The following is a 20,847-nucleotide window of genomic DNA, read 5'->3' as shown; positions in this document are numbered from 1 at the left end:
AGTCTGTGAAAGCACTGATTTATTTCATTAGGGAAATGATGACAGTCATGGATATGTAGTATTTGCATGCAAGGTCTGTCATTTTCAGAGCTGCAGTTTTTACCTCATCCGACAGATGGCAGTATTTATTAATTCATTTTCTTCACTGCGAGTGATGCAACTTGTACATCAAATTGCAGGGGAATTACAGTATATTATAAAACACATGTACTTTTTCTCATTCGAAAATTGAATAAAAACTCAATTAAACACTACCTAAAACACTTAAATACGTTTTATTGTATACTGTTTTGTTCTTCCCTGTCCTACAACAAATATTGTATCATGCAATATCGCTTAGAGTCTCTAAAAAAACAACAACAATAAAGGCTTTTAGGTGGTAAATTTTATTTATGGTACAATATAAATACTTCATTAGAAGTTTAAGACTTCAAGTAAGGCTTAAAGGCCACACATCTCTCTCCTTTCCATTAAACTGGGAGTTTTGTATTGTAAGTTAAATTTTGTAAACCCCCTGTGAGGGGTTGTGTTAAGTTTGTGCATAACGCATGAATGACACATTAAGCCATGGAGTGGAAGATATATGAGGGATCTGTTTGAGGTTTATACATTCTGACACATCATACCCAAAGTCAAAGGGCATGTAATTTTTTCCTGGCCATGACTCTTTGGCAGTCTTTGTCCAAACCCTGATGAAGGGGCCGACACTGTGAGACAAATAAGGGCCTTGGTTCACAATACTGGGGGCGTAGACTGAATTTAAAGGAATGGGTTCGATATCTAGGCTTCGGTCTGTTCAAAAATGACTAGAACCACTTTTTATTCTTGGTACATAAAACAGGCTTCATACAGGGGCAACGAGTTCACAATTCCACGATTAGTGTTTATTGTATTAAGCTTGACAGCAACACAGGGGTAGACACCATGGTCCACCATCCTGGATCAGCCCATTAAGAAGTTTCCAATAGTGAAGCTTCTTTTCATTTGTTGGAGTGCTGCCCAGCATGCGTTTATCCATAGAAACTCAGACAAAGTATGCTTTTGTAGTACCAAAAATACCACAAAGCAAACAGGAAAATGTGTGTATTTTCACACACAGAGCAAACAGCTGGAACAAACATGCATTCAAAGATATCACAATAGAAATTATTTGACATTATTGTCATGCATAAATAACGCACAACAGAAATATACACAATACATTATGAATCATGTATAGGCATGTGAACCATGTGAAAACGGTACATGTGTTGGTTTGTGTACATTATACAGAGAAAATAAAATGGCAGTTTGGTACACTTGCTTTAGCCGGTTACAATTTGTACACCACTGTTTTAGCAATAGGTCAGTTAAAGTACAAACAAAAGAAAAAAGGGTGAAAAATTGCAACATATCTGTATTTGGCAATGTTGCCACAGTGTACACTTTGCTTACACTACAGTCATTACCGAAAAAATACTAGTGTTTTTGGCTGCACTTATTTCCTGAACCTTTTCATTATAATATTGTATGTACATATTGTTATACTATATGATGTAGTAATATGAAATGGGAAACTAATCTAATAATGGTTCACCTTGTAAATAATATCAGCTTAGCAGTGGTTCTGCAGTGGTTTGTGCAAAATATAAGATCAGATAAAATAAGATAAGAAAGAAAAGTTCAATATAAAACAATATTTTAAAAAACTAAATGTGCTTTATAATTACGTTTTACAGTATTTGCTGAATTGGCCTTTCAGTTTTCATTAACTTATATATCCTTAAAAAATATGTCCTTATATAGCCTTAAAAAAAATAAACACAAACAAACAAAATCTAATTTAGATATTTCTATGGTATAAAATGTTAAAATACAAATACAGTATTTGTTCTTAAGAATATCAAAAATAATATTAAGGAATAAAACATCTCATTTGCACAGCATCCTGAGCTTGGGTTACTGCATGTTTATGAACAGACAGATTTGTGAACATTAATGTAATGTATCTGAACAGTGTTGGGGTAGTTTATCAATGTCCAAGGTGGCGAATAACGGACAATAAACTACCCCACCACTGTTCAGATACATTACAATAATGTTCACAGATCTGTCTGTTATAATGCATCTTCCTTCCTGACACTGGTCCACTATTGTATATCCTGCAAAAATGTACAGTTAAGGTTTTCTTTCAATTGTAATATAAGTAATATTTTTAATTGTATATTTGCACTGCACAATGACAGTTCATGTTTCTGTTTTTGTCTACATACAATTCCTTGTTATTTTTTGTAAAACTTTATGCTTAAACACATTATTTTTTATAACCTTTCTTTCTTATATTTATGCTTCTTCTCAACTATTAATATGCACCAACACACAAAGACAACTCTTGTACATGTAGACCCTACAGTCCTGGCAATAAACCAGGGAGAGATGTACTGATATATAACACTATACTGCTACACTCAATGAGAGAGAGAGAGAGAGAGAGAGAGAGAGAGAGAGAGAGAGAGAGAGAGAGAGAGAGAGAGAGAGAGAGAGAGAGAGAGAAAGAGAGAGATAAAACTCTATACTGCTACACTCAATGAGAGAGAGAGAGAGAGAGAGAGAGAGAGAGATAAAACTCTATACTGCTACACTCAATGAGAGAGAGAGAGAGAGAGAGAGAGAGAGATGTACTGATATATAACACTATACTGCTACACTCAATCCCGTTAGATTTTGTGACGTTTATTTTACTAGAACTATGAATGAAGGGGGGGGGGGCACACGGTGGCTTAGTGGTTAGCACGTTTTTTTCCCGGCACAGGGGGGTGGGGTCGAGGGAGGGCGGGTTTGTTTACATGACATCACCGCTCGAGCACTAAAAGCTCTCCAGTCTGTAGTGCACAAGTCTGTAACACCGTGCACCGCTGAAGGTCCACTAAAGGTAATGTAACGTTTCATATAAAAACGCTTTGCTTCGTATCTTTCACATTATGTCTAGGGGGTAAGAGATGGCGTGTTTAGTGAGGTGTTTAGTGCGGTGTTCAGTGAGGTGTTTAGTACTAAACCCTGAGCCTCGCATGAAGTCTTTCTGATGCAATCGCTCGCGCCAATGGGGTTATTTTATACGGTTAGCTTTAGCATTAGCTTTAGCTGGCTTATCACTTCAAATGATCACAACACAAACGAGGAGTGTTGTGAATGTGTTCATTTTATAGTAGAGTTAAATTTATCGTGTGTTGTGGTCATATTTAATTATAAGTCACGGATTGCGATTGTGTTTAAATGAATGAATGAATGAATGAATGAATCCATCCATGTATTGTTGTTATTATTATTATTATTATTATTATTATTATTATTATTATGTATAACGCGTTAAAACAATACACCGTATATGTTTAGCTATCTTACATAACAGATTAATCCTATATACATTATCTTAGTTGATCTTGCATTATTCGTGTCACTTTCCGTCATGTCGTAAAAACGTTATTTCTTCAACCAAATTCAAATTTCTTCATTGCTTTAAGTCGGTGCCTTTGTGTGGGTTTGATGTTCTCTAGATTCAGTAAGATCATATTAACCTTAATCCATCACTATACTTGTTCTTTTCTGCATCTGCTTTTCTTTTGATTCTCAATAATGATACAATGTAGATACACATAGTTTGGGAATATGAGAGTAATATATAGGTGTGTGTGTGTGAGAGAGAGAGAGAGAGAGAGAGAGTGTTTGAGAGTGTGTGTGAGAGAGAGGGTGTGTGTGAGAGAGAGTGTGTGTGTGAGAGAGAGTGTGTGTTTGAGAGAGAGTGTGTGTTTGAGAGAGAGAGGGTGTGTGTGAGAGAGAGAGAGGGTGTGTGTGAGAGAGAGGGTGTGTGTGTGAGAGAGAGAGAGAGAGAGAGAGAGAGAGTGTTTGAGAGTGTGTGTTTGAGAGAGAGAGTGTGTGAGAGAGAGAGTGAGAGAGAGAGAGTGTGAGAGTGTGTGAGAGAGAGAGTGTGAGAGTGTGTGAGAGAGAGAGTGTGTGTGAGAGAGAGAGAGAGAGAGAGAGTGTGTGAGAGAGAGAGAGAGAGTGAGTGAGTGTGTGTGAGAGTGAGAGAGGGAGTGAGTGTGTGTGAGAGTGAGAGAGGGAGTGAGAGTGAGTGTGAAAGAGAGTGAGTGTGTGAGAGAGAGACAGAAGGAGTGAGAGAGAGACAGAGAGTCTGTGAGAGTGAGTGTGTGTGAGAGAGAGAGACAGAGGGAGAGAGAGAGAGAGAGAGAGTTGCATCAGCTTAAGGGCACAGTGATGCCAGCTCATTCTGCCTCGTTGGCAGCTCATGCTTTATATGGTTGTGATATATTTGCACCGTGTCACACATGGCTAACGTGTCAGTATTTACTCACTCATATATCATGTTGGCCGCCCTGTAATCTGCAAAGATTATACGTTTTCTTTTATTTATATGTGTAATAACTCACTCGCTATGCCTCCGTTACTGCAGCTTTATCCATAACTCAGTGCCAAACCCAGTTGTTCCATGATGCAGATCGTACAGCTAATTTAGTTTGTAACCGTGATTATATTATACATGAGTAGTCCAGTCTTTAAAGAGACAGATAGTACAATAGCAGCCTGCCACAAAATGTTTTATTCCTTTTATACCACAGTAATTTATTTGACAATGATTACAGTTTATTACCTAAAGAAAAACACATCATATATATATATATATATATTTATTTATTGCTATTTATGTCACTCTTTTTCTGTCTCTCTCTCTTGCGCTCAGAAAAATAAATAAATAAATAATTCAGCTTATCATTTTACAGAGAAACTGCAAAGTCCTTTCCCATGTCGGCAAACTGGAGACTCCTTCCAAAAAAGGACAAACAAGCTTTTTCTCATGTTTTCACCTGTTTCTTTTCATATGTTTGGCTTTAAGGTGTAAGATGCTGATGTAAAAATAAATGTACAAATTAAGTTGAGTTTCTTAACTTCATTTGGTCTTAATTAAAGACTACTCTTGAGTGAGAAAGTAAAATAAGTAGATCCTTATGGACGCAAGAACCTATGAACGGTGACGTTTGACTGATAATCTTACGCACTGTTTTAATCTTAATCTGACACACGAGTCACCTGAAATCTTTTAGATTATTTAATTATTTAATCTTTTAAATATCTTTAGTCTGAAATGAATTAACTGAAGGCTACAATGACGTTAAGACTCGGGCTCGAGTTACACAGTATTATATCTACAATTTTGATATATCGAGACCGCAACATCACCATCTGTGACCTTGGGACACTTAACACTATTAAAAAAACTTATTAGGTTGACATTTTGGCTCACTTGGCTCCATTCAAGTACTACACGATGGTTCCACTCTCGGTTTGTCACTTGTAATAATTTTCTGTACCTTACCATGTCATTACTGGATAATAAGATTTAGAGTTTGGAAGGAAGCATAAAGGAGAGAAGATTATAAAGCCTTCCCAGCCTTTGGACATGTTTCTGGATTCGTTCTCAGGGATACGTGCCTCTACGCATCTTAACCGAATCAGGGTCACTTTCCTAACTGTAAACAGCTGAGAGTTTGTAGAATCCTGCTCAGGCTCTCATGCTGTTTGCATGTAATTTGGCACCGATTGCAAATGGCACCTGTGGCTCTCTAAACCTGGCTTATTTCTCCGGACCTGATCAGCTTATGTTTTCAGTGTAACAAAATAAAATGCAAACAAAATCTTATGTGTTTTGTCACGGCACGCTAAAGAATCTCACAGCCTCGTATTTAAGTTTGTCCATAAGTTCACTGAGCATCGGTGCTACGGTCTGCTGCGTCGAGACATTACTGACCTTAATTTAGAAAGAAGTGGACTTTAAGAAAGCCTGCGCCTGTGAGGATTTAGCTAATCCTGGCATGCAGACTGACTGTATGAAGCCTGAATGGGTCTTTTATGTACAGCCATACAGTGTCTGTTTGAACCTGTGAAAACAATGAACGTGTTTTATTTAACTACGTCCTCCTTTTTATGCGAAATCTATTTTCCCGCAATAACAATAACGCTGAAAGGGGAAGTTTCTGTTTTCTTTTCATTCAGATGTAAGAAGGTTTATTTTCAGGTTGTGGTAGTGTAATCTAACGTGATAGAAGGAACCAAAACAAAAACCTTTGACCCCCAAGATGCCTGTTTAAATAGTACGGTAGGTCGTCCTTTATACAATCAGCTTAAGGTGCATTGCAGGATTTGTTTCAAGCAAAGCTCATCAGTGAGTCACTCCACAAACTCGCCTCCTCTTTTCTCCTGCTATCCGCGTTTACTCAAGACATGCATCCTGATCTGTCCTGGTCTTTTTTTTTTTTTTTTTTTTTTTTTTTTTTTTTTTTTTTTTGGCCATTCATACACATTTTCCTCCTCATTCCTGAGTTGTAGTTTAAAATATTCACTATCGTAGACTGGGGGCTTGTAGCTAATGGACGGTTTAATTCAGGTGAATACAAAAGAGGCTTTAGTGTCGAGGTAACGAGCCATCGGAGGGTATTGTTGTTTAATTAGAGCATTTTCGTGTATTCATCAAGATCATTATTGACACTATGATACACTTTCTCATGGCCACATGCATATCAGCTGGACAGCCTCATGGAAAACACAAGAAAGAGATTAGCACCATTGTGCCCTAGTGAGACATTGGGCCACATCTAGCCGCCCACTGTATTCCCAAAGCAACACAGTCGTACCCTTGCGAGAGCCTCACACACGCTGGACGATTAGCGTCCGGAGACTCCTACTGAAAAGAATTTCTTCAGGCTGGAGTTTCACTTTGCACTCGGTAACTCTCAGCCGTTACTCAAAAAATCCCTAAAAAACAAAGTACAGGTCGCTTTGACTAAACTAGTGGAGCTTTTTCTTAAATCTTGTGCATTTCTTATGGCACCGTTCTCACTAACGGGAGACGCAAGCAAGCAGAGCCAGCGAGCAGCGAATGAAGGCGGTCATTGTACGATGTTGTGCAAAGCCTTAGTGGTGGTTTTAAGCTCTGAGCTGATGCTTGTGCCAATTTTGCTCAAACCTTTAAGTTTCTCCAGGTTCTTTGCCAAGATAAACAGTCTATCATGCAGATAAAAGGGTCTATTTCAGCCTTTCTATTGTATGTCGAATTACAGGGAAGTTTTTGTTGCTTTTTTTTGCCAAATTCCTTCTTTGTCCCACCTGTCTTTGATGTATAAACACAGAGTACATACACGGTACTGTACGAGACAAACTGTTTAGGTTTTCACATCCGTACCACGGAAGAGGTCATGTAAGGTTTTTGTCTAAATGACCTCCGTATTTTCAGTAGGAAATCCAGTTTTTTGGAAATGGCAGATGTGTTTTGCACAATATCTACATAGTATCTGTGAAGTCCCGCCCTTTTTCGGTCTCAAAAATAGTTCTTGGTATCTGATTTTCAGGATTTCATGTCCCGAAATCCACAAGCTGGAGTCCCGGTTGAATGCGAAACGAATGACGCACGAATAAGGAGTGTTGCTATTAAAACTCGTCCCTGACCGTGCCCAAGCTGAAATAATGATGCAGGAATAATGTGTACTGTCATTGTAAATATCAGCACCAGGAACCTGATGGCCTTGGTAAGGAGCAAGGCCCTCTCAGTCTCATATCAATATTAGTGAAGCTTCAAGATAAGCAATCAGGCAGCTGTGTTGACTCGCTCCTGTTCACATTGCCCATCCTTGAACCTCTCTCTCTCTCTCTCAAAAAAAAAATCACTTAAACTTCCCTTGCTTGATGTTATCATGATGGAGGGAGCGTTTTCACTGATAGCAATAGCAAGACATGACGTCCGTGTGGGTGTTATGGTTCCAGCTGGTCAAATATCCATGGTGGAAATTTACACCGTGTCTTGGAGGCTGTCTTCTTTGCAGGTGTCTCAGGTGACACTGCAAGAGCAAGTCTTAAAGCTTTGTGAATGGAAGTGTATCGTTTGTCATTATGAAAAAAACAACAACAAAAAACACCATGACGCTTGACGAATAATTGGAATAAACTAATAAGAATATTTATATGGTTTGAGTTAGGTTAATATGCTAGAAATGTATTAACAAGCCCAGGAATGTGATCCAGTCAGTATTGTCTTCATGGTGTTGATAAAAAAAAAAATACAAAAAAATACAAAAAAAAAAACACAAAGACTCTTGTTTGGTGTGACATTCAGCTCCTGGCTGGAATTCAAAATACAAAATGGCAGACAGCCTGGAATTAATGACGTGGATCCATCGCTCATGTGAGGGGGGAAAAAAACCTGAAAGATTCATTAATAATTACGAAAGTGGTAGGCAGGGCTCACACACACACACACATCTACAAACACACACCCTAACTGTTTCTGTCTTCGTTCCTAGGTGTGTGTATAAACAAACCTGTCTACTGCTGTGTAAGTTTACGCACATCAACAACCTCTGAATATCTCGACTACATCCAGCCATGGTGGACAAACTGGCCTCTGTAGGACGCATGCTGTTGCGGCGCCGTGCTCTAGACTTTTCCAGCGAGGAGACCCGATTCGCCCGTTGCCTCTCCACCCTGGATCTGGTGGCTCTGGGCGTGGGCTCTACACTCGGTGCTGGTGTCTATGTTTTGGCTGGAGAGGTAGCAAGAGAGAAGGCAGGTCCTGCTATTGTCCTCTGTTTCCTTGTAGCAGCGCTGTCGTCCATGCTGGCAGGACTTTGCTATGCAGAGTTTGGGGCTCGAGTACCCAAGACGGGCTCGGCTTACCTGTACAGCTACGTGACCGTGGGAGAAATCTGGGCCTTTATTACTGGCTGGAACCTCATCCTGTCTTATGTCATTGGTGAGTTGTGTGACTGCTACTTTAAGGGAACACTGCGCTAGACATTTGAGACACTGACATTTGAGAATGGGGCTCATGAGCTTCTTGTGATCTTCAGGTACGGCCAGTGTTGCTCGAGCCTGGAGCTCCACCTTTGATAACCTGATAGAACAGCGTATCTCCAGCTTCTTCCGGTCAGTCATGGCCATGAAGGTTCCAGGCAATGTGCTTGCTGAATATCCGGACCTGTTTGCCCTCATTCTCATTCTGCTGCTGACCGGTAAGCAAACTATTAATGTGGTCGCATTTCTCATTTCTCATGCCTGCAGAATGTTACCCAAGGGAATGTGTTTTATTCACTTATTTCCTCTCTAGGTTTGCTTGCTTTTGGTGTGAGTGAGTCTGCTCTCGTCAACAAAATCTTCACTGGAATCAACCTGGTGGTGTTGGGCTTTGTTATGATCTCAGGCTTCGTAAAAGGCAATACAGCAAACTGGAATCTCACCATGGATGACTTTTTCAATGATACCAACATCACAGCAGCAAAGTGAGTACTGTTTTAATATTTATGACCTTTGGGTTGTTGTTTAGCGTCTTTCGTTTTGCATGTTGGATGTGTGAATTACATGCCGATGGTGTGAAGACTTGTTCTGTTATCCTCAGAGAGGTGGAGAGATCTTTTGGATCTGGTGGCTTTGCACCATTTGGCTTCAGAGGCATCTTGGCTGGTGCGGCCACCTGTTTCTACGCCTTCGTGGGTTTTGACTGCATCGCAACAACAAGTAAGTCCTCATATTCTTCCTGGAAATGCTGTTGATCCACTGTGTCGTGTCTGAGTATTGTTTAGTTTATTGCGTGCCACGGCTGATGTGTTGAACCTAAACCCATTTTCTGTAGGTGAGGAAGCCAAGAACCCGATGCGCTCCATCCCTGTGGGGATCGTTGTGTCATTGCTCATCTGCTTCTTTGCATACTTCGGTGTGTCAGCCGCACTCACACTAATGATGCCGTATTACAAGCTTAATACCCAGAGTCCTTTGCCTGAGGCCTTCAGCCATGTAGGCTGGGCACCAGCACGATACATCGTGGCCGTGGGTTCACTCTGCGCCCTTTCGACGAGGTAAGGCTTTCAGAGAGGACTTTTTTGGCATGTATATTTGTTTAGTGAACGTATCGGTTCTCTGTTGTTTTGTGGGAATTGTGGGAGACCTGGCAAGTAAACAAGGTCATGGACAACTCACATGTGTGCACATGAGGCGATGCTCCACATCTTATACATTTGAATTAAGTAGAAATTTGATTTGAGTTTCAGAAAAGCGCCGCACCACAAAGTAATGAAGCCACCACATTTACCACTTTCTCTGTCAGTGAAGATGATGTTAACTTTGACAATGCTTTGGATAATCTGGCTGTTAAGACATGTTTGATATCGTATACTTGATTTGGTGGACACATACATACATAACAGAGTCCTAACCTGTGACTGTTTCCCATCCTGCAGTCTGCTGGGCTCCATGTTTCCCATGCCACGTGTAATCTACGCCATGGCCGAGGACGGGCTGCTTTTCCGCTCTCTGTCCAGCATGAACAAGCGCACCAAAACCCCGCTTCTGGCCACGGTTGTGTCTGGCATTGTAGCAGGTGAGAAAAACTCTGCTTATATTCTCCATGCTTGATATTTTGATTCTGCACAACCTAGGACTGGTCATTTTAATATTAATATTAATATTGTGTTCAATTGTTCAATTACAGGTTTTTTAATATCAGTTGTATATAATACATTTTTCTATAGTGGATCAAAAACAATAGATTTTTATCATTCAATAAAAATCTTGAGCAGCTGATTTGGTGTTTAAAAATTGATTTTTGAAAATAATTTAATTGCAGTTTTCCCCAATTCTTTATTTATTTATTTATTTTTTTGCGCGTGTTAAATAACTAGTAGACATTATAGCTCAGTTCTTTGCAGGCTTTTTTATTAAATGCAACGTGATAGATTTCCACACAATTTATAAACAGTATCTATTGTATATAATAGAATGGCTTTGATTATCAGGATGTTTTTATATCACTCTCCCCTAGTAAAAAGAAATGGTTGCAGTTAGGTGACGTATTTCTTTTATGTTTGGTAGCACTCATGGCTTTCCTGTTCGACTTGGCTGCGTTGGTTGACCTTATGTCTATTGGCACATTGCTGGCCTACTCCCTGGTGGCTGTGTGTGTTCTCATTCTCAGGTATGCTGCGTCATAGATCCATTCGAAACATTCTTCTACACACAAAATGTTACATATGTGAAATAACTGGCTTGTGTGTGTGTGTTTTCTGTGTAGATACCAGCCAGGAATGCTTGGCTCCTCCAGTCAGAGTGAAAAACTGGTAGAGTTAGTGGGAGGTGAGAAGGTGGCGGTGTCTGGAGACAGTGGTGATGAATACGGTCTTGACTCAGGTGATCACCTCCCCAGAGAGAAGTTCTCCTTCAAGCTGCTCTTTGTTTCTTCAAGGGACAGCCCAACCAAAATATCTGGAGCAATCGTCTATGCTGTAACTGCGATTATCTGTAAGAGTTCTGCAATTGTTGTTTTTTTTTCTTTTCATTGTTCAAGCAGTGTGTTAAGCGCGGTATACGGTAGCTTAGTTTCGAGACTGCTATTTAGTTATGTTAATGAGTGTCAGTCGTGTTACTACAATTTGGCTGTAAATAAATGGGTGGATGGATAGATGAAGGGAGGGAGGGTGGGTTTGGATGGATGGACGAAAGGTTTGGATAAATGAAATGATTGGGTGTATTGTAGGTTTGGTTAGAAGGATGAAAAGATGGGGTGGGTTAAATGGGTGGATGGACTGAATGGAGGGATTGGATGGATAGATGAATGGGTGGAAAGGAAAGGATAGATGGGTGAATAGAGGAATTGGATTTATACAGGAAAAGATGAGTAAGGGAGGTCGAATGGATGGAGGGATATCACGGAAGGTGGAGATGCATGGATAAAAGGGATGGACGGATAGACAGACAGACAGAAATACTGATTGTGATTATTTGTGCAGCTTGGGTTCAAAGGAATTCACTGTTGGAACACAAGTGTAATTTGATCCAGTGTGATAAGTGTGTGTACTTTGTTCTCCTCAGCCGTACTGATCACCGTGCTGTGTGTGGTGTTGGCCGTGTGGCTGGATGAACTGATGGCAGGCGATCTTGTGTTAGTGGCCGTGTGCACTATTCTCACGTTGCTCTGCTTCTTCTGTGTCATCATCATCTGGAGGCAGCCTGAAAGCAAAGAAGCACTCACCTTCAAGGTACTCATGAGATAATAAACTTATTCTTCACATCTGTATAGTTTGGTATGAAGGTCATTTTCATTAACTTAATTCATTCTCATTGCTTTTTTCCTGCAGGTGCCTCTTCTGCCTTGGCTGCCTCTGTTTAGTGTTTTTGTCAATATCTACCTCATGATGCAACTGGATCTGGCCACGTGGTGCCGCTTTGCAGTTTGGATGGCTGTTGGTGAGCACATGCTTTTTACCTGTGTGTTCAGAATGGCACAATCACCTGTGTATATATACTGCACACTATATATAAGGGACGTTACTGTGTCCTGGTTGTACGTTTTCCCGCACTTCCATCTTCCATCTACTTTTTACTTTGTCAAATTCCTTATTTCACTGGTCGGTTCTCATTCCATTTGCGCACAACCCCCTCTCTCTGGGCGTTCCCTTAATCCCTAAATCATACACCAGCAAGCCTCAGTCTCTCTTTGTGCAGAGGAAGCAGTTGTACTCCTTTTCCAGCCATTCGCTTGTATAATAAACTACTTCAGTAATCACTGATGCATTGCTTCCTTTGCTGCTGCTTCTTGCATGTTCGTACCTTAATCACACACAGCGCTATGAAACACAGAAGTGCTTGGCATTGTTGACTATATTTGTCTAATCTACACACACATCCCACTCTAACGTTTTTCTTAGCTTGTTTGGCTCTGTCCACGTTCCTCACAGCCACACTGTCTTTCAGCTTATAACAGAAATATGTTTCTGAGAAAGAAGAGCATTTAGTGTATTAGATGTTTTTTTTTTTTTGATAAACACACACACCCACAAGAAACCCTACGCGTACACTGGCCCTTTCCTGATAAGTGTGCACATCACTCACGCCTTCCTCTTCTAACTAAAAGCTTAACATCTAGAGTTTGATTTATTTATTTATTTATTTATTTATTTTTACTATTTTAATCGATTGTTTGTCGAAAACTTGGCTATGCAGCCCGAGTAATCATCAAGATATTCTGGGCTCAGTGAAAGGTTTTACATTTACTATGTAGGTGGGGTTCAGTATGAGTGGTATGTTTAGTATGTTGACTTTTCAAACAAGTGTAACCAGTCATTAAGCAAATTTTCTTATCCAGGGTAACAGAAAATGTGCAAACGGTCGACGTCACAGCAACACAAAGCACCTGTCATGTTCATACGAATACAACGGAGACACAGCGTGTCAATTGAACTTTGTCCAAGAACTTTGCGGTTGTTAAAATTTTGCCAGTTCTGTATGTTCAATAGATGCTAGACATTATTTATGTCTACCAAATTTAGAAACGTTTTATTAGGACAGAAAAAAATCAGCGTTATCGCCATGGCAACATTAACATTAGCTGAACGCTTCTGTTAGTCATATATCATTAATGTTTACAAGAATGCTTAAAAAGCCCTCTAGCTTGTTCATTTATTTTTAATCTCCTCATGTTTTTTCCCTTTCAGGATTCATGATCTACTTCTTTTATGGGATCCGGAACAGCAGCGAGGCATTGAACAGCACCCAGAGAAAAAAGAATAAGAAGACCCCCATTTATTTAGTAGGCGATGACAGTGAGGTGGAAGCCATGTCTCCTTGATAACCAGAGAAGTAGCTCATCTCTAACCATGAAGTTCTATATTTATAAAGTGAAGTCTACAAATTCAGTGTTACACAATTGGAAATCTTGATTATAGATTGTGTCGAGCATTTTATTTAGAAAAACAAACACCCGAAAATAATTAGACTGTGTTCAGTACATGAAATCAGTATGATGTAGAAAGTTTTACTTGACATTGATAGCCTAAGCGGCTGGTATTAGTACAGTACAGATAAATACTAGCAGTGTTCTAGCTGATGGATGCTAGTGTACTCAGACATACTGTAGAAACTGGTGTCTGTTAGACATTAGGCCAAGTGTATACAGGGTATTTGTGAACATGTGGCGATTGTTAGTTGTTTGTATTATCTTATTGTGATTACACCGTCTGTTAAAACGGAGCCCTTTTGGGAGAGAGCTGCTACAAAGAACCATTGTGAGGTCCGGCCATATTGTGTGTAACTTGGTGTGATGTTAGTTACTAGAGTGACCTCTAGTGGCTAATGTACAAAATGCAACATCAGTTCTTTCCCAGTGAGCGGCTTGTTTACGCTTTAAAATAATTGTAACGTTACACTTTAACATTGTGACGTTACGCTTTAACATTGTGATGTTACGCTTTAACATTGTGACGTTACGCTTTAACATTGTGACGTTACGCTTTAACATTGTGACGTTACGCTTTAACATTGTGACGTTACGCTTTAACATTAATGTGACCTTACGCTTTAACATTAATGTGACGTTAATCTTTAACATTAAAGTGACGTTACACTTTAACATTCGTATGACGTTACAGTGACCTCTAGTGGCTAATGTACAAAAGACAACAGCAAGTGAACAGAACAGTAAATCGCTACATTTTGACTTTGCTTGTTTACGCTTTGACATTCGTCTCTAAGACCAGTCAGTGTTTATGCAGTTTATTCAGTATTAAGGAAAAAACCTTAAGATTTGAATAGATATTGTTTATTTTAAAATTAAGAAATAGATATATCTACTATTACCAGTAATGGATTAGTACTGTAGAATGTCTGGGTGGGATGGAAATCTGTGTGTGTGTGGGGTTGGGCAACTGGAGAGCAATTCTTTTGTTGTTTAAGTTTGTAAAAAAAAAAAAAAAAAAAAAAAAAAATACTTCAATTCTAATGCCCTTTTATAACCCAAAAAATGAAGTATCTAAGAGACTAGACAGACTCTGAAATGGGATTTGATGAAATCTGGAAAGTGATTGGGGAAAAAACTGATCCCAAACTGCACTGGAAATAATTGTCAATGGCATTTTTGATAACAGCTGTATTAAAACTGGAATGTGAAGGTCTTATGTACTGGATGTGCTTAATTCACAAAATGAATACATTTCTACATTTAGAAATGACATCCAGAAACAGTATATTTTCCTAAAGCTGCTTTGTTCAATGTCCATTATACAAAAATCCTAAATGAATTGGTTATGAATGGAATTTGTATCTCACACTAGGGATACTTTTGAGTAAAAAAAAAAACAAAAAACAGTAAATTCTATAATATAAATAGGATTATTATATAATAAAAACAGTAATTTTATATAATAAAATATACTAATGTTATATAATAAAAACAGTAATATTATATAATAAAAAATATTTTTAGTTTCCATTGAAACTTTTTTTCTTTTTTTTTGTTGCTGTGGACGAATACATTTTTTTCTACCATTTTTTTTGTCACATTACTTCTAATGTAGTGTAGTTGTAGTGCACTGTTGTATATATTATGCTATGATATTCTAACTAATTTTACCTTTCTTGCTTTGTCTATATTTGATGAACTAATTATTCCTGCTTTCATGTAAGTTTAGACATGTATTTTTGTACAGTATTACCATATTAGTGTATGTTCAATATATGAAATGTATCTATTTACATGATCTCTCCATGTAAATATTCATTGCTGTGAGATACATTATTGTCATCTTTAAGGCATTTCACATTGGACATTGTTTTTCTCCAATGCAGAACTGTGCCTGAAGTTAAAACTCCTCCTTGAAGATCCTTGTGGCTGGTTAGACGCCTATGTTTACCAAGCCATTTGCCTTTCAGTTTCACTTTAAGTGTATATTTTATCTTTGTATTAATCTGTCACTGGATTTTGTACACTGTAAATAAATGTCATGTAAAATGTTTTTTTTGTTTTTTAATAAAATTGTAATTCTTGAGTGACTTGCCAATCTCACTCTATTTTAGACTCAACAATCCAAGCTAACGATACATTACACGAAGCATGATGAAAAAAAAAATAACATGGATGATATGTTGTCTTTCATTAATAATCTTTCATGTCACGTTTTATTGGTATTACTGTTCATCTCTCATACAAGATCAATAAATACATAGCTAGTAGTTGTTTCAACCTGTTAAATGACAATGTATTGGTTAATAGTCAAACAATACATTTTTGGATGGATATGAAAAAGGTAAAGCTCTAAAGAAGATCCCGTTCCGAATGCACGTTCAAAGACTGGATCAGAAAGAAAAAGAGGTAAGATGATAGAATAACAGTGAGGATATATAAGATGGTCGTTTTAAATGCTGTGTAAAATGTCTGAACAAAACGTGTCAGGTGTCGTGTTTGCTTTACTCGGTTGTCCTTTGTCAAATCTCTGAAATGTTCTGGCTGATATCCTGATTAATAGTCACACATCAGAGGTTACTGCATCTGAGTGAATCAATTACCATCAATAACCAAATCATGGAGTTTATTTCAAGCAGAAATGGAGTTAGATATACAAATCAGACTAGCAAGTAAGCTAAGGAATGCTCACCGCATGCTTCCTAAGAAAACATCACATTTAACGTGTTTAAAATGAGATAAATAGCAAATAGATGATAATAATGTAGAACACGATGTGGCAACTGAAGAGATGCTGATACTTCGATTTATATGATTCTCCCGCTTCATGTCTCCTAAATTCATTTAGCTTGCAGGAGAACGTGACACTGATGTCTGAATTTGTCTTCTGTCTTGGGTTCAAAAGACTGCAAGTAGGTCGAGGAGGCAATGCATTCACTTATTTAAGCATTCCTAACGTAACACTCTTCCTGGTTACACTTCCGTGCATGGTCCATCCAGTTTAGTCCAGAGTTCTTTGCTTTGCACTAAAAATGGGTAATTTCGTTATCTTTAAACTAATATTTAACGAGATCAAGGCCTGGATTTTGTGCAGATCTACTCAGGAGTGAAACCTAGAACATGTCCTAAAATGGATCTGGGTTCTGCTATATACAGCTGTGTTCAAAAGCTCATCGATCAAAAAGGCAGTGTAAGAGGCCAAGCTAAAGGAACACAATATGACTGGGTTTGCAGAGGAGAAGTATGATGATCAGCAGAGGCAGCGGCGATCACTCTTGGTCACTTCTTCAGATGAGTGCACCACATTGGGCACGAAGCCACTCTTCACCCCCTCCCAGCCTTCCTGGATGGTGATGTCACCCCGTTTGACAAGCTCAAAGATGTCACGTGTCAGCTCTGTGAAAGCCCGCTCCACGTTAATAGCGTCACGTGCCGACGTCTCCACGTAACGCATGCCGTAGGCGGCTGCAAGCTTCTCCGCTTCCTGCTGGCTCACCTGCCGCTGTGGCTCCAGATCACACTTGTGGCCCACCAGCAGGAAGACGATGCTGTGCGGCTGCACGTGGCTACGTGCCTCCTCCAGCCACTCATGAACATTCTGGAAGGAGCGACGATTAGTGATGTCAAACAGCAGCAGACCGCCCACTGAATTACGATAGTAAGCCCTTGTGATAGACCTAAAACATGGATATTGAGCAGATCAGATCAGAAAGTAATAAAAGTAGAGTGGGATTTAAAGTAATAAATGAAAAACAGAACATAAAATAGAAGAACAAACTGACAAAAAGCAGGTACAGATTAGAGATGTAACATAATACAAAAGATTTGGACTGTAAATGGATATAAATTAATTTTAGGAAAAAATAATTCTCTGCATTGTCTACCCCCATTCTTAGCCCGCATTTTTAATATTTCTCTTTTTTTTAATTCTTTTTTTTACTATGTTTTTCTTGCATTTAGGGTTGGGGTTGATCTTTCTGGTTGTATTAGGAATAAATAAAACATCATGCTGTTCTCTTCCTATGTTACATAAACAATTATTAATTATTTCTTTAATAATTGTATTCATTATAAAAGTATTTCCCTAATAAAAAGGGCGTAAAACTAGAGTGTATTGGGTGTATTGGGTGTTTATTGGGATAGAGATCCCAGATGAAGCAGAAATTACTTACAGTGAAGGGGCACACGAGTGAGGAGATATGAATCTTTTCATATTTTCATTAACATTAATGTTCAATCTATTTGGAGATTGGAAAAGCCAAGATAGCAAAACTGGCCATGGTCTTTGGTTGGGAAGGATGGCATACTATCTCCCTGACAATCACAGTGACAATAGTTATTCACTGGCATCTCTGAGCTCATCAGTGTGGAAGAGGGCATATAGTGTTGGCCTTCGAGTGTGTAACACTGCCCTGTGACCCTATGAGCAGCAGGGTAAAGGTCTCGGGGATATCATGTGATAGTCTTCACCCTCTGCAGATGGAAGTCACATGAGAGCTTAGTGGTGTGTGGAAGATGGCAGGACACCAAATTGAGGAAAAAACATGTTCAATCATTCATCCTTAGTAACTACCTGGTCGGGATTGTGGTGAGTTCGATTGGTCTACTATTTTTTGAAACTTTCTTTTTAGAAAAAACATCCACTTTAAACACAAATACAGATGTTCATTGCAGCACTAGCATTGTGTTACATCTGAGTATACATCATATATAAGCTAAAAAACTTTTAAGATATTGCTGAATACCTGAACCTCTCTTGTCCTGCCGTGTCCCAGATCTGCAGTTTGATCCGTTTGCCTGGCTCAATCTCCACCAGACGGGAAAAGAAATCCACTCCAACGGTGGGGTCAGACACCTGTGCGAAACGCCCCTCTGTGAAACGTCTGATCAGACAAGACTTCCCCACTGTTGAGTCACCAATGACGATCAATCGGAACTGGTATAGCCATATAGCTTCCATATCTCATAAGATCTATAGACAAAAAGATTATTTTTAAATCTCTACAAGGACACAGTGGTTTAGTGGTTAGCTCATTTGAATGGGGGTTCAATTCCCATGTGCATGAAGTTTGCATGGTTTCCCTGTGCATTGGGAATTGTCTGATTTTATTTTTCTGTATAGAAGAACCCTTTAATATGAAGTAAATAATGATTTAATGTGAAGACCTGGAAGCTGGGAGTTTAAAACGTTAAGGAGTGTCAGTACAGATTTCGGGTAATCGTGGAGAATAGCCAAGTTGCCTTAACATGTCTGAATAAATCTGTGACAGATTTATAGCTGTAAGTAACCACGAATCTTCACCAGCCATTTTTGGCTAGAAGCTCAACATAGCATCTGGATCAGTGTTGTAATGGCAGTGATGGTGTGTTGTTATGTGGCTGCTACACCGGAATGATGCTGCAATTTAACGCATCGCTCCGTCTCATGCTAATAAAAACGTTTAGATGATCAAACCTAAGGCTAGTTTACAAAAACGACCAATGCCTATAACTAACCTTAACCTGGAGTAGCACACATGGTCATTTGGTGAGTAGATCATACTTCATTGTCCATTGTAGGCCTAAAAATTGAGTACAAACTGTATCCTCGGGCAAGTTGTGTTCAGCAAAATGCGCGTCTCAGGCCAAATACGCGCGCGCGCACACACACACGCACGCTCGCACACTCACTCACACACACACACACACACACACACACACACACACACACACCCGATTAATAACCCACTGAACATACCTCAGTTAAGCTTCTTAATGTCTTGCAAAAGCAAAACCAGTGATCTTCATTGTGTGTCGGTGTGAAAAACAAGCGGAGTCCCAAAGCAAAGCATCCACACACATCCGAGCAGGTTTTGTTAGAAATAACAGCCTATGCAACTAGTTTCCGTTATAACGGTGCAATCATACCGAGAACCATCATCATTGAGGAAGAGTGTGATCTAATATCAGTTTTTTTATTTTAAAAATCCATTCCCAAAATCGAATCTTCAATCTCATAATAATGGATGAAAGAATGTTTGTAAAATTTGCTGATGAAATGGCAGCATCATCAGCATCATATAGCCTGACTCATCCCTCATCAGTACCAATACCGTAAAGAGCACAGTGATGGCGCAGTCCGCGGGGGCGCGCATTGTCGTGCTTCCAGCCTCTGAACACATATTGCAGGCTTTACGGTGTGTAGGAGGATCTCTTCATCAGGCCTACTACAACATGCGTCGCCAAATAATTCACCCCCACTAGAAAAGACAGCTACGGCTCTGGGCAGATGGTTGCAATCGATACACATTTAGATGTGTCCTGTGGATTGGGGGTTTATAAAAGGGGATACATATGTTTAAAATCCAGACTGTCAGATCACAAATTCTAGTGATTGAAAAGAAGATGCTTGAAACATTTCTTTTTCTTTGTACAGTAACATTAGTTGTTTTTTTAGTGATCATCTTCAAATGTAAAAGATACAATATTGTAATACAATATCTGTGTGTAGTTTGACAAGAGCACTTTGTGTGTTTTGCATAACAATGTACAACTTGGTAGTCATTTACAGCATTTGGCAGACACCCTTATTGAGAGCAACTTACGTTATTTCACATTTATACAACTGAGGGTTAAGGGCTTTGCTCAGGGACCTAACAGTGGCATCATAGTGGACCTGGAATTGAATTCACAACCTTCTGATTGGTAGACCAAGACCTTAACCACTAGGCTAACACATGCCCCATACATAGTCAGTATTTATACATGTATGCATCAATATATGGGCAAATATTTGTGGACACCTGACCATTATATGGACCCTTTTTTGCCAGTCTTCTGAGATTTAGGTGTGGTTGTAGGGATTTGTTTATTCAGATGCAAGAGTATTAATGAGGTAGGGTAAACTGATGTATGGCAAAAATGTCTGGATTGCATTTGGCATTTCAGTTCATTTAAAAAAAAAGGTGATTAGTGGGATTAGATCAGGGCTTTGTGCAGGATACTCAAGTTCTTCCATGCCAAACTCGGTAAAACATGTCTTCATGGATTTTCCTTTGTGCACAGGGAAATACTGGAAGCTCATTCCAGGTCATCATGCTGAA

At 39.1% G+C, this 20,847-nt stretch overlaps 2 protein-coding genes across 3 annotated transcripts; one reads left to right on the top strand and one right to left on the bottom strand.

Moving 5' to 3' along the window:
* Positions 1–2,832: 2,832 nt before the first annotated feature.
* slc7a3a (solute carrier family 7 member 3a) lies at positions 2,833–15,851 on the top strand. Its single transcript, XM_060891166.1, has 12 exons — positions 2,833–2,911; positions 8,346–8,794; positions 8,892–9,053; positions 9,149–9,320; positions 9,437–9,555; positions 9,671–9,893; positions 10,275–10,414; positions 10,906–11,008; positions 11,105–11,331; positions 11,902–12,068; positions 12,168–12,276; positions 13,524–15,851. Exons 2-12 carry the CDS (start codon positions 8,428–8,430, stop codon positions 13,655–13,657), a joined length of 1,923 nt encoding a protein of 640 aa, XP_060747149.1. The 5' UTR covers positions 2,833–2,911; positions 8,346–8,427; the 3' UTR covers positions 13,658–15,851.
* Positions 15,852–15,979: 128 nt separating this feature from the next.
* rab39ba (RAB39B, member RAS oncogene family a) lies at positions 15,980–19,810 on the bottom strand. 2 transcript variants are annotated; one of them, XM_060891393.1, is made up of 3 exons: positions 19,503–19,810; positions 18,511–18,737; positions 15,980–17,442 (listed from the first exon to the last, which is right to left on the bottom strand). In XM_060891393.1, exons 2-3 carry the CDS (start codon positions 18,723–18,725, stop codon positions 17,016–17,018), a joined length of 642 nt encoding a protein of 213 aa, XP_060747376.1. In that variant the 5' UTR covers positions 18,726–18,737; positions 19,503–19,810; the 3' UTR covers positions 15,980–17,015. The 2 variants fall into 2 exon arrangements, with proteins under 2 accessions (XP_060747376.1, XP_060747377.1); XM_060891394.1 differs by lacking the exon at positions 19,503–19,810 and adding an exon at positions 19,262–19,372.
* Positions 19,811–20,847: the final 1,037 nt, after the last annotated feature.

The sequence above is a fragment of the Tachysurus vachellii genome, chromosome 17, assembly GCF_030014155.1.
Source record: "Tachysurus vachellii isolate PV-2020 chromosome 17, HZAU_Pvac_v1, whole genome shotgun sequence".
In the NCBI taxonomy this organism is placed as follows: domain Eukaryota; kingdom Metazoa; phylum Chordata; class Actinopteri; order Siluriformes; family Bagridae; genus Tachysurus; species Tachysurus vachellii.
The sequence above is the reverse complement of the archived record's forward strand: the minus strand, read 5'-3'. Positions and strand labels throughout refer to the sequence as shown.

Excerpts from the sequence above, each read along its gene's own strand:
- slc7a3a (XM_060891166.1), top strand. The coding sequence starts at position 8,428 with ATGGTGGACAAACTGGCCTCTGTAGGACGCATGCTGTTGCGGCGCCGT. Across the intron at positions 9,556-9,670 it reads TGACTGCATCGCAACAACAA|GTGAGGAAGCCAAGAACCCG; the intron begins GTAAGTCCTCAT and ends CATTTTCTGTAG. Across the intron at positions 9,894-10,274 it reads CTCTGCGCCCTTTCGACGAG|TCTGCTGGGCTCCATGTTTC; the intron begins GTAAGGCTTTCA and ends CCCATCCTGCAG.
- rab39ba (XM_060891393.1), bottom strand. The coding sequence starts at position 18,725 with ATGGAAGCTATATGGCTATACCAGTTCCGATTGATCGTCATTGGTGAC. Across the intron at positions 17,443-18,510 it reads GCAGGACAAGAGAGGTTCAG|GTCTATCACAAGGGCTTACT; the intron begins GTATTCAGCAAT and ends TCCATGTTTTAG.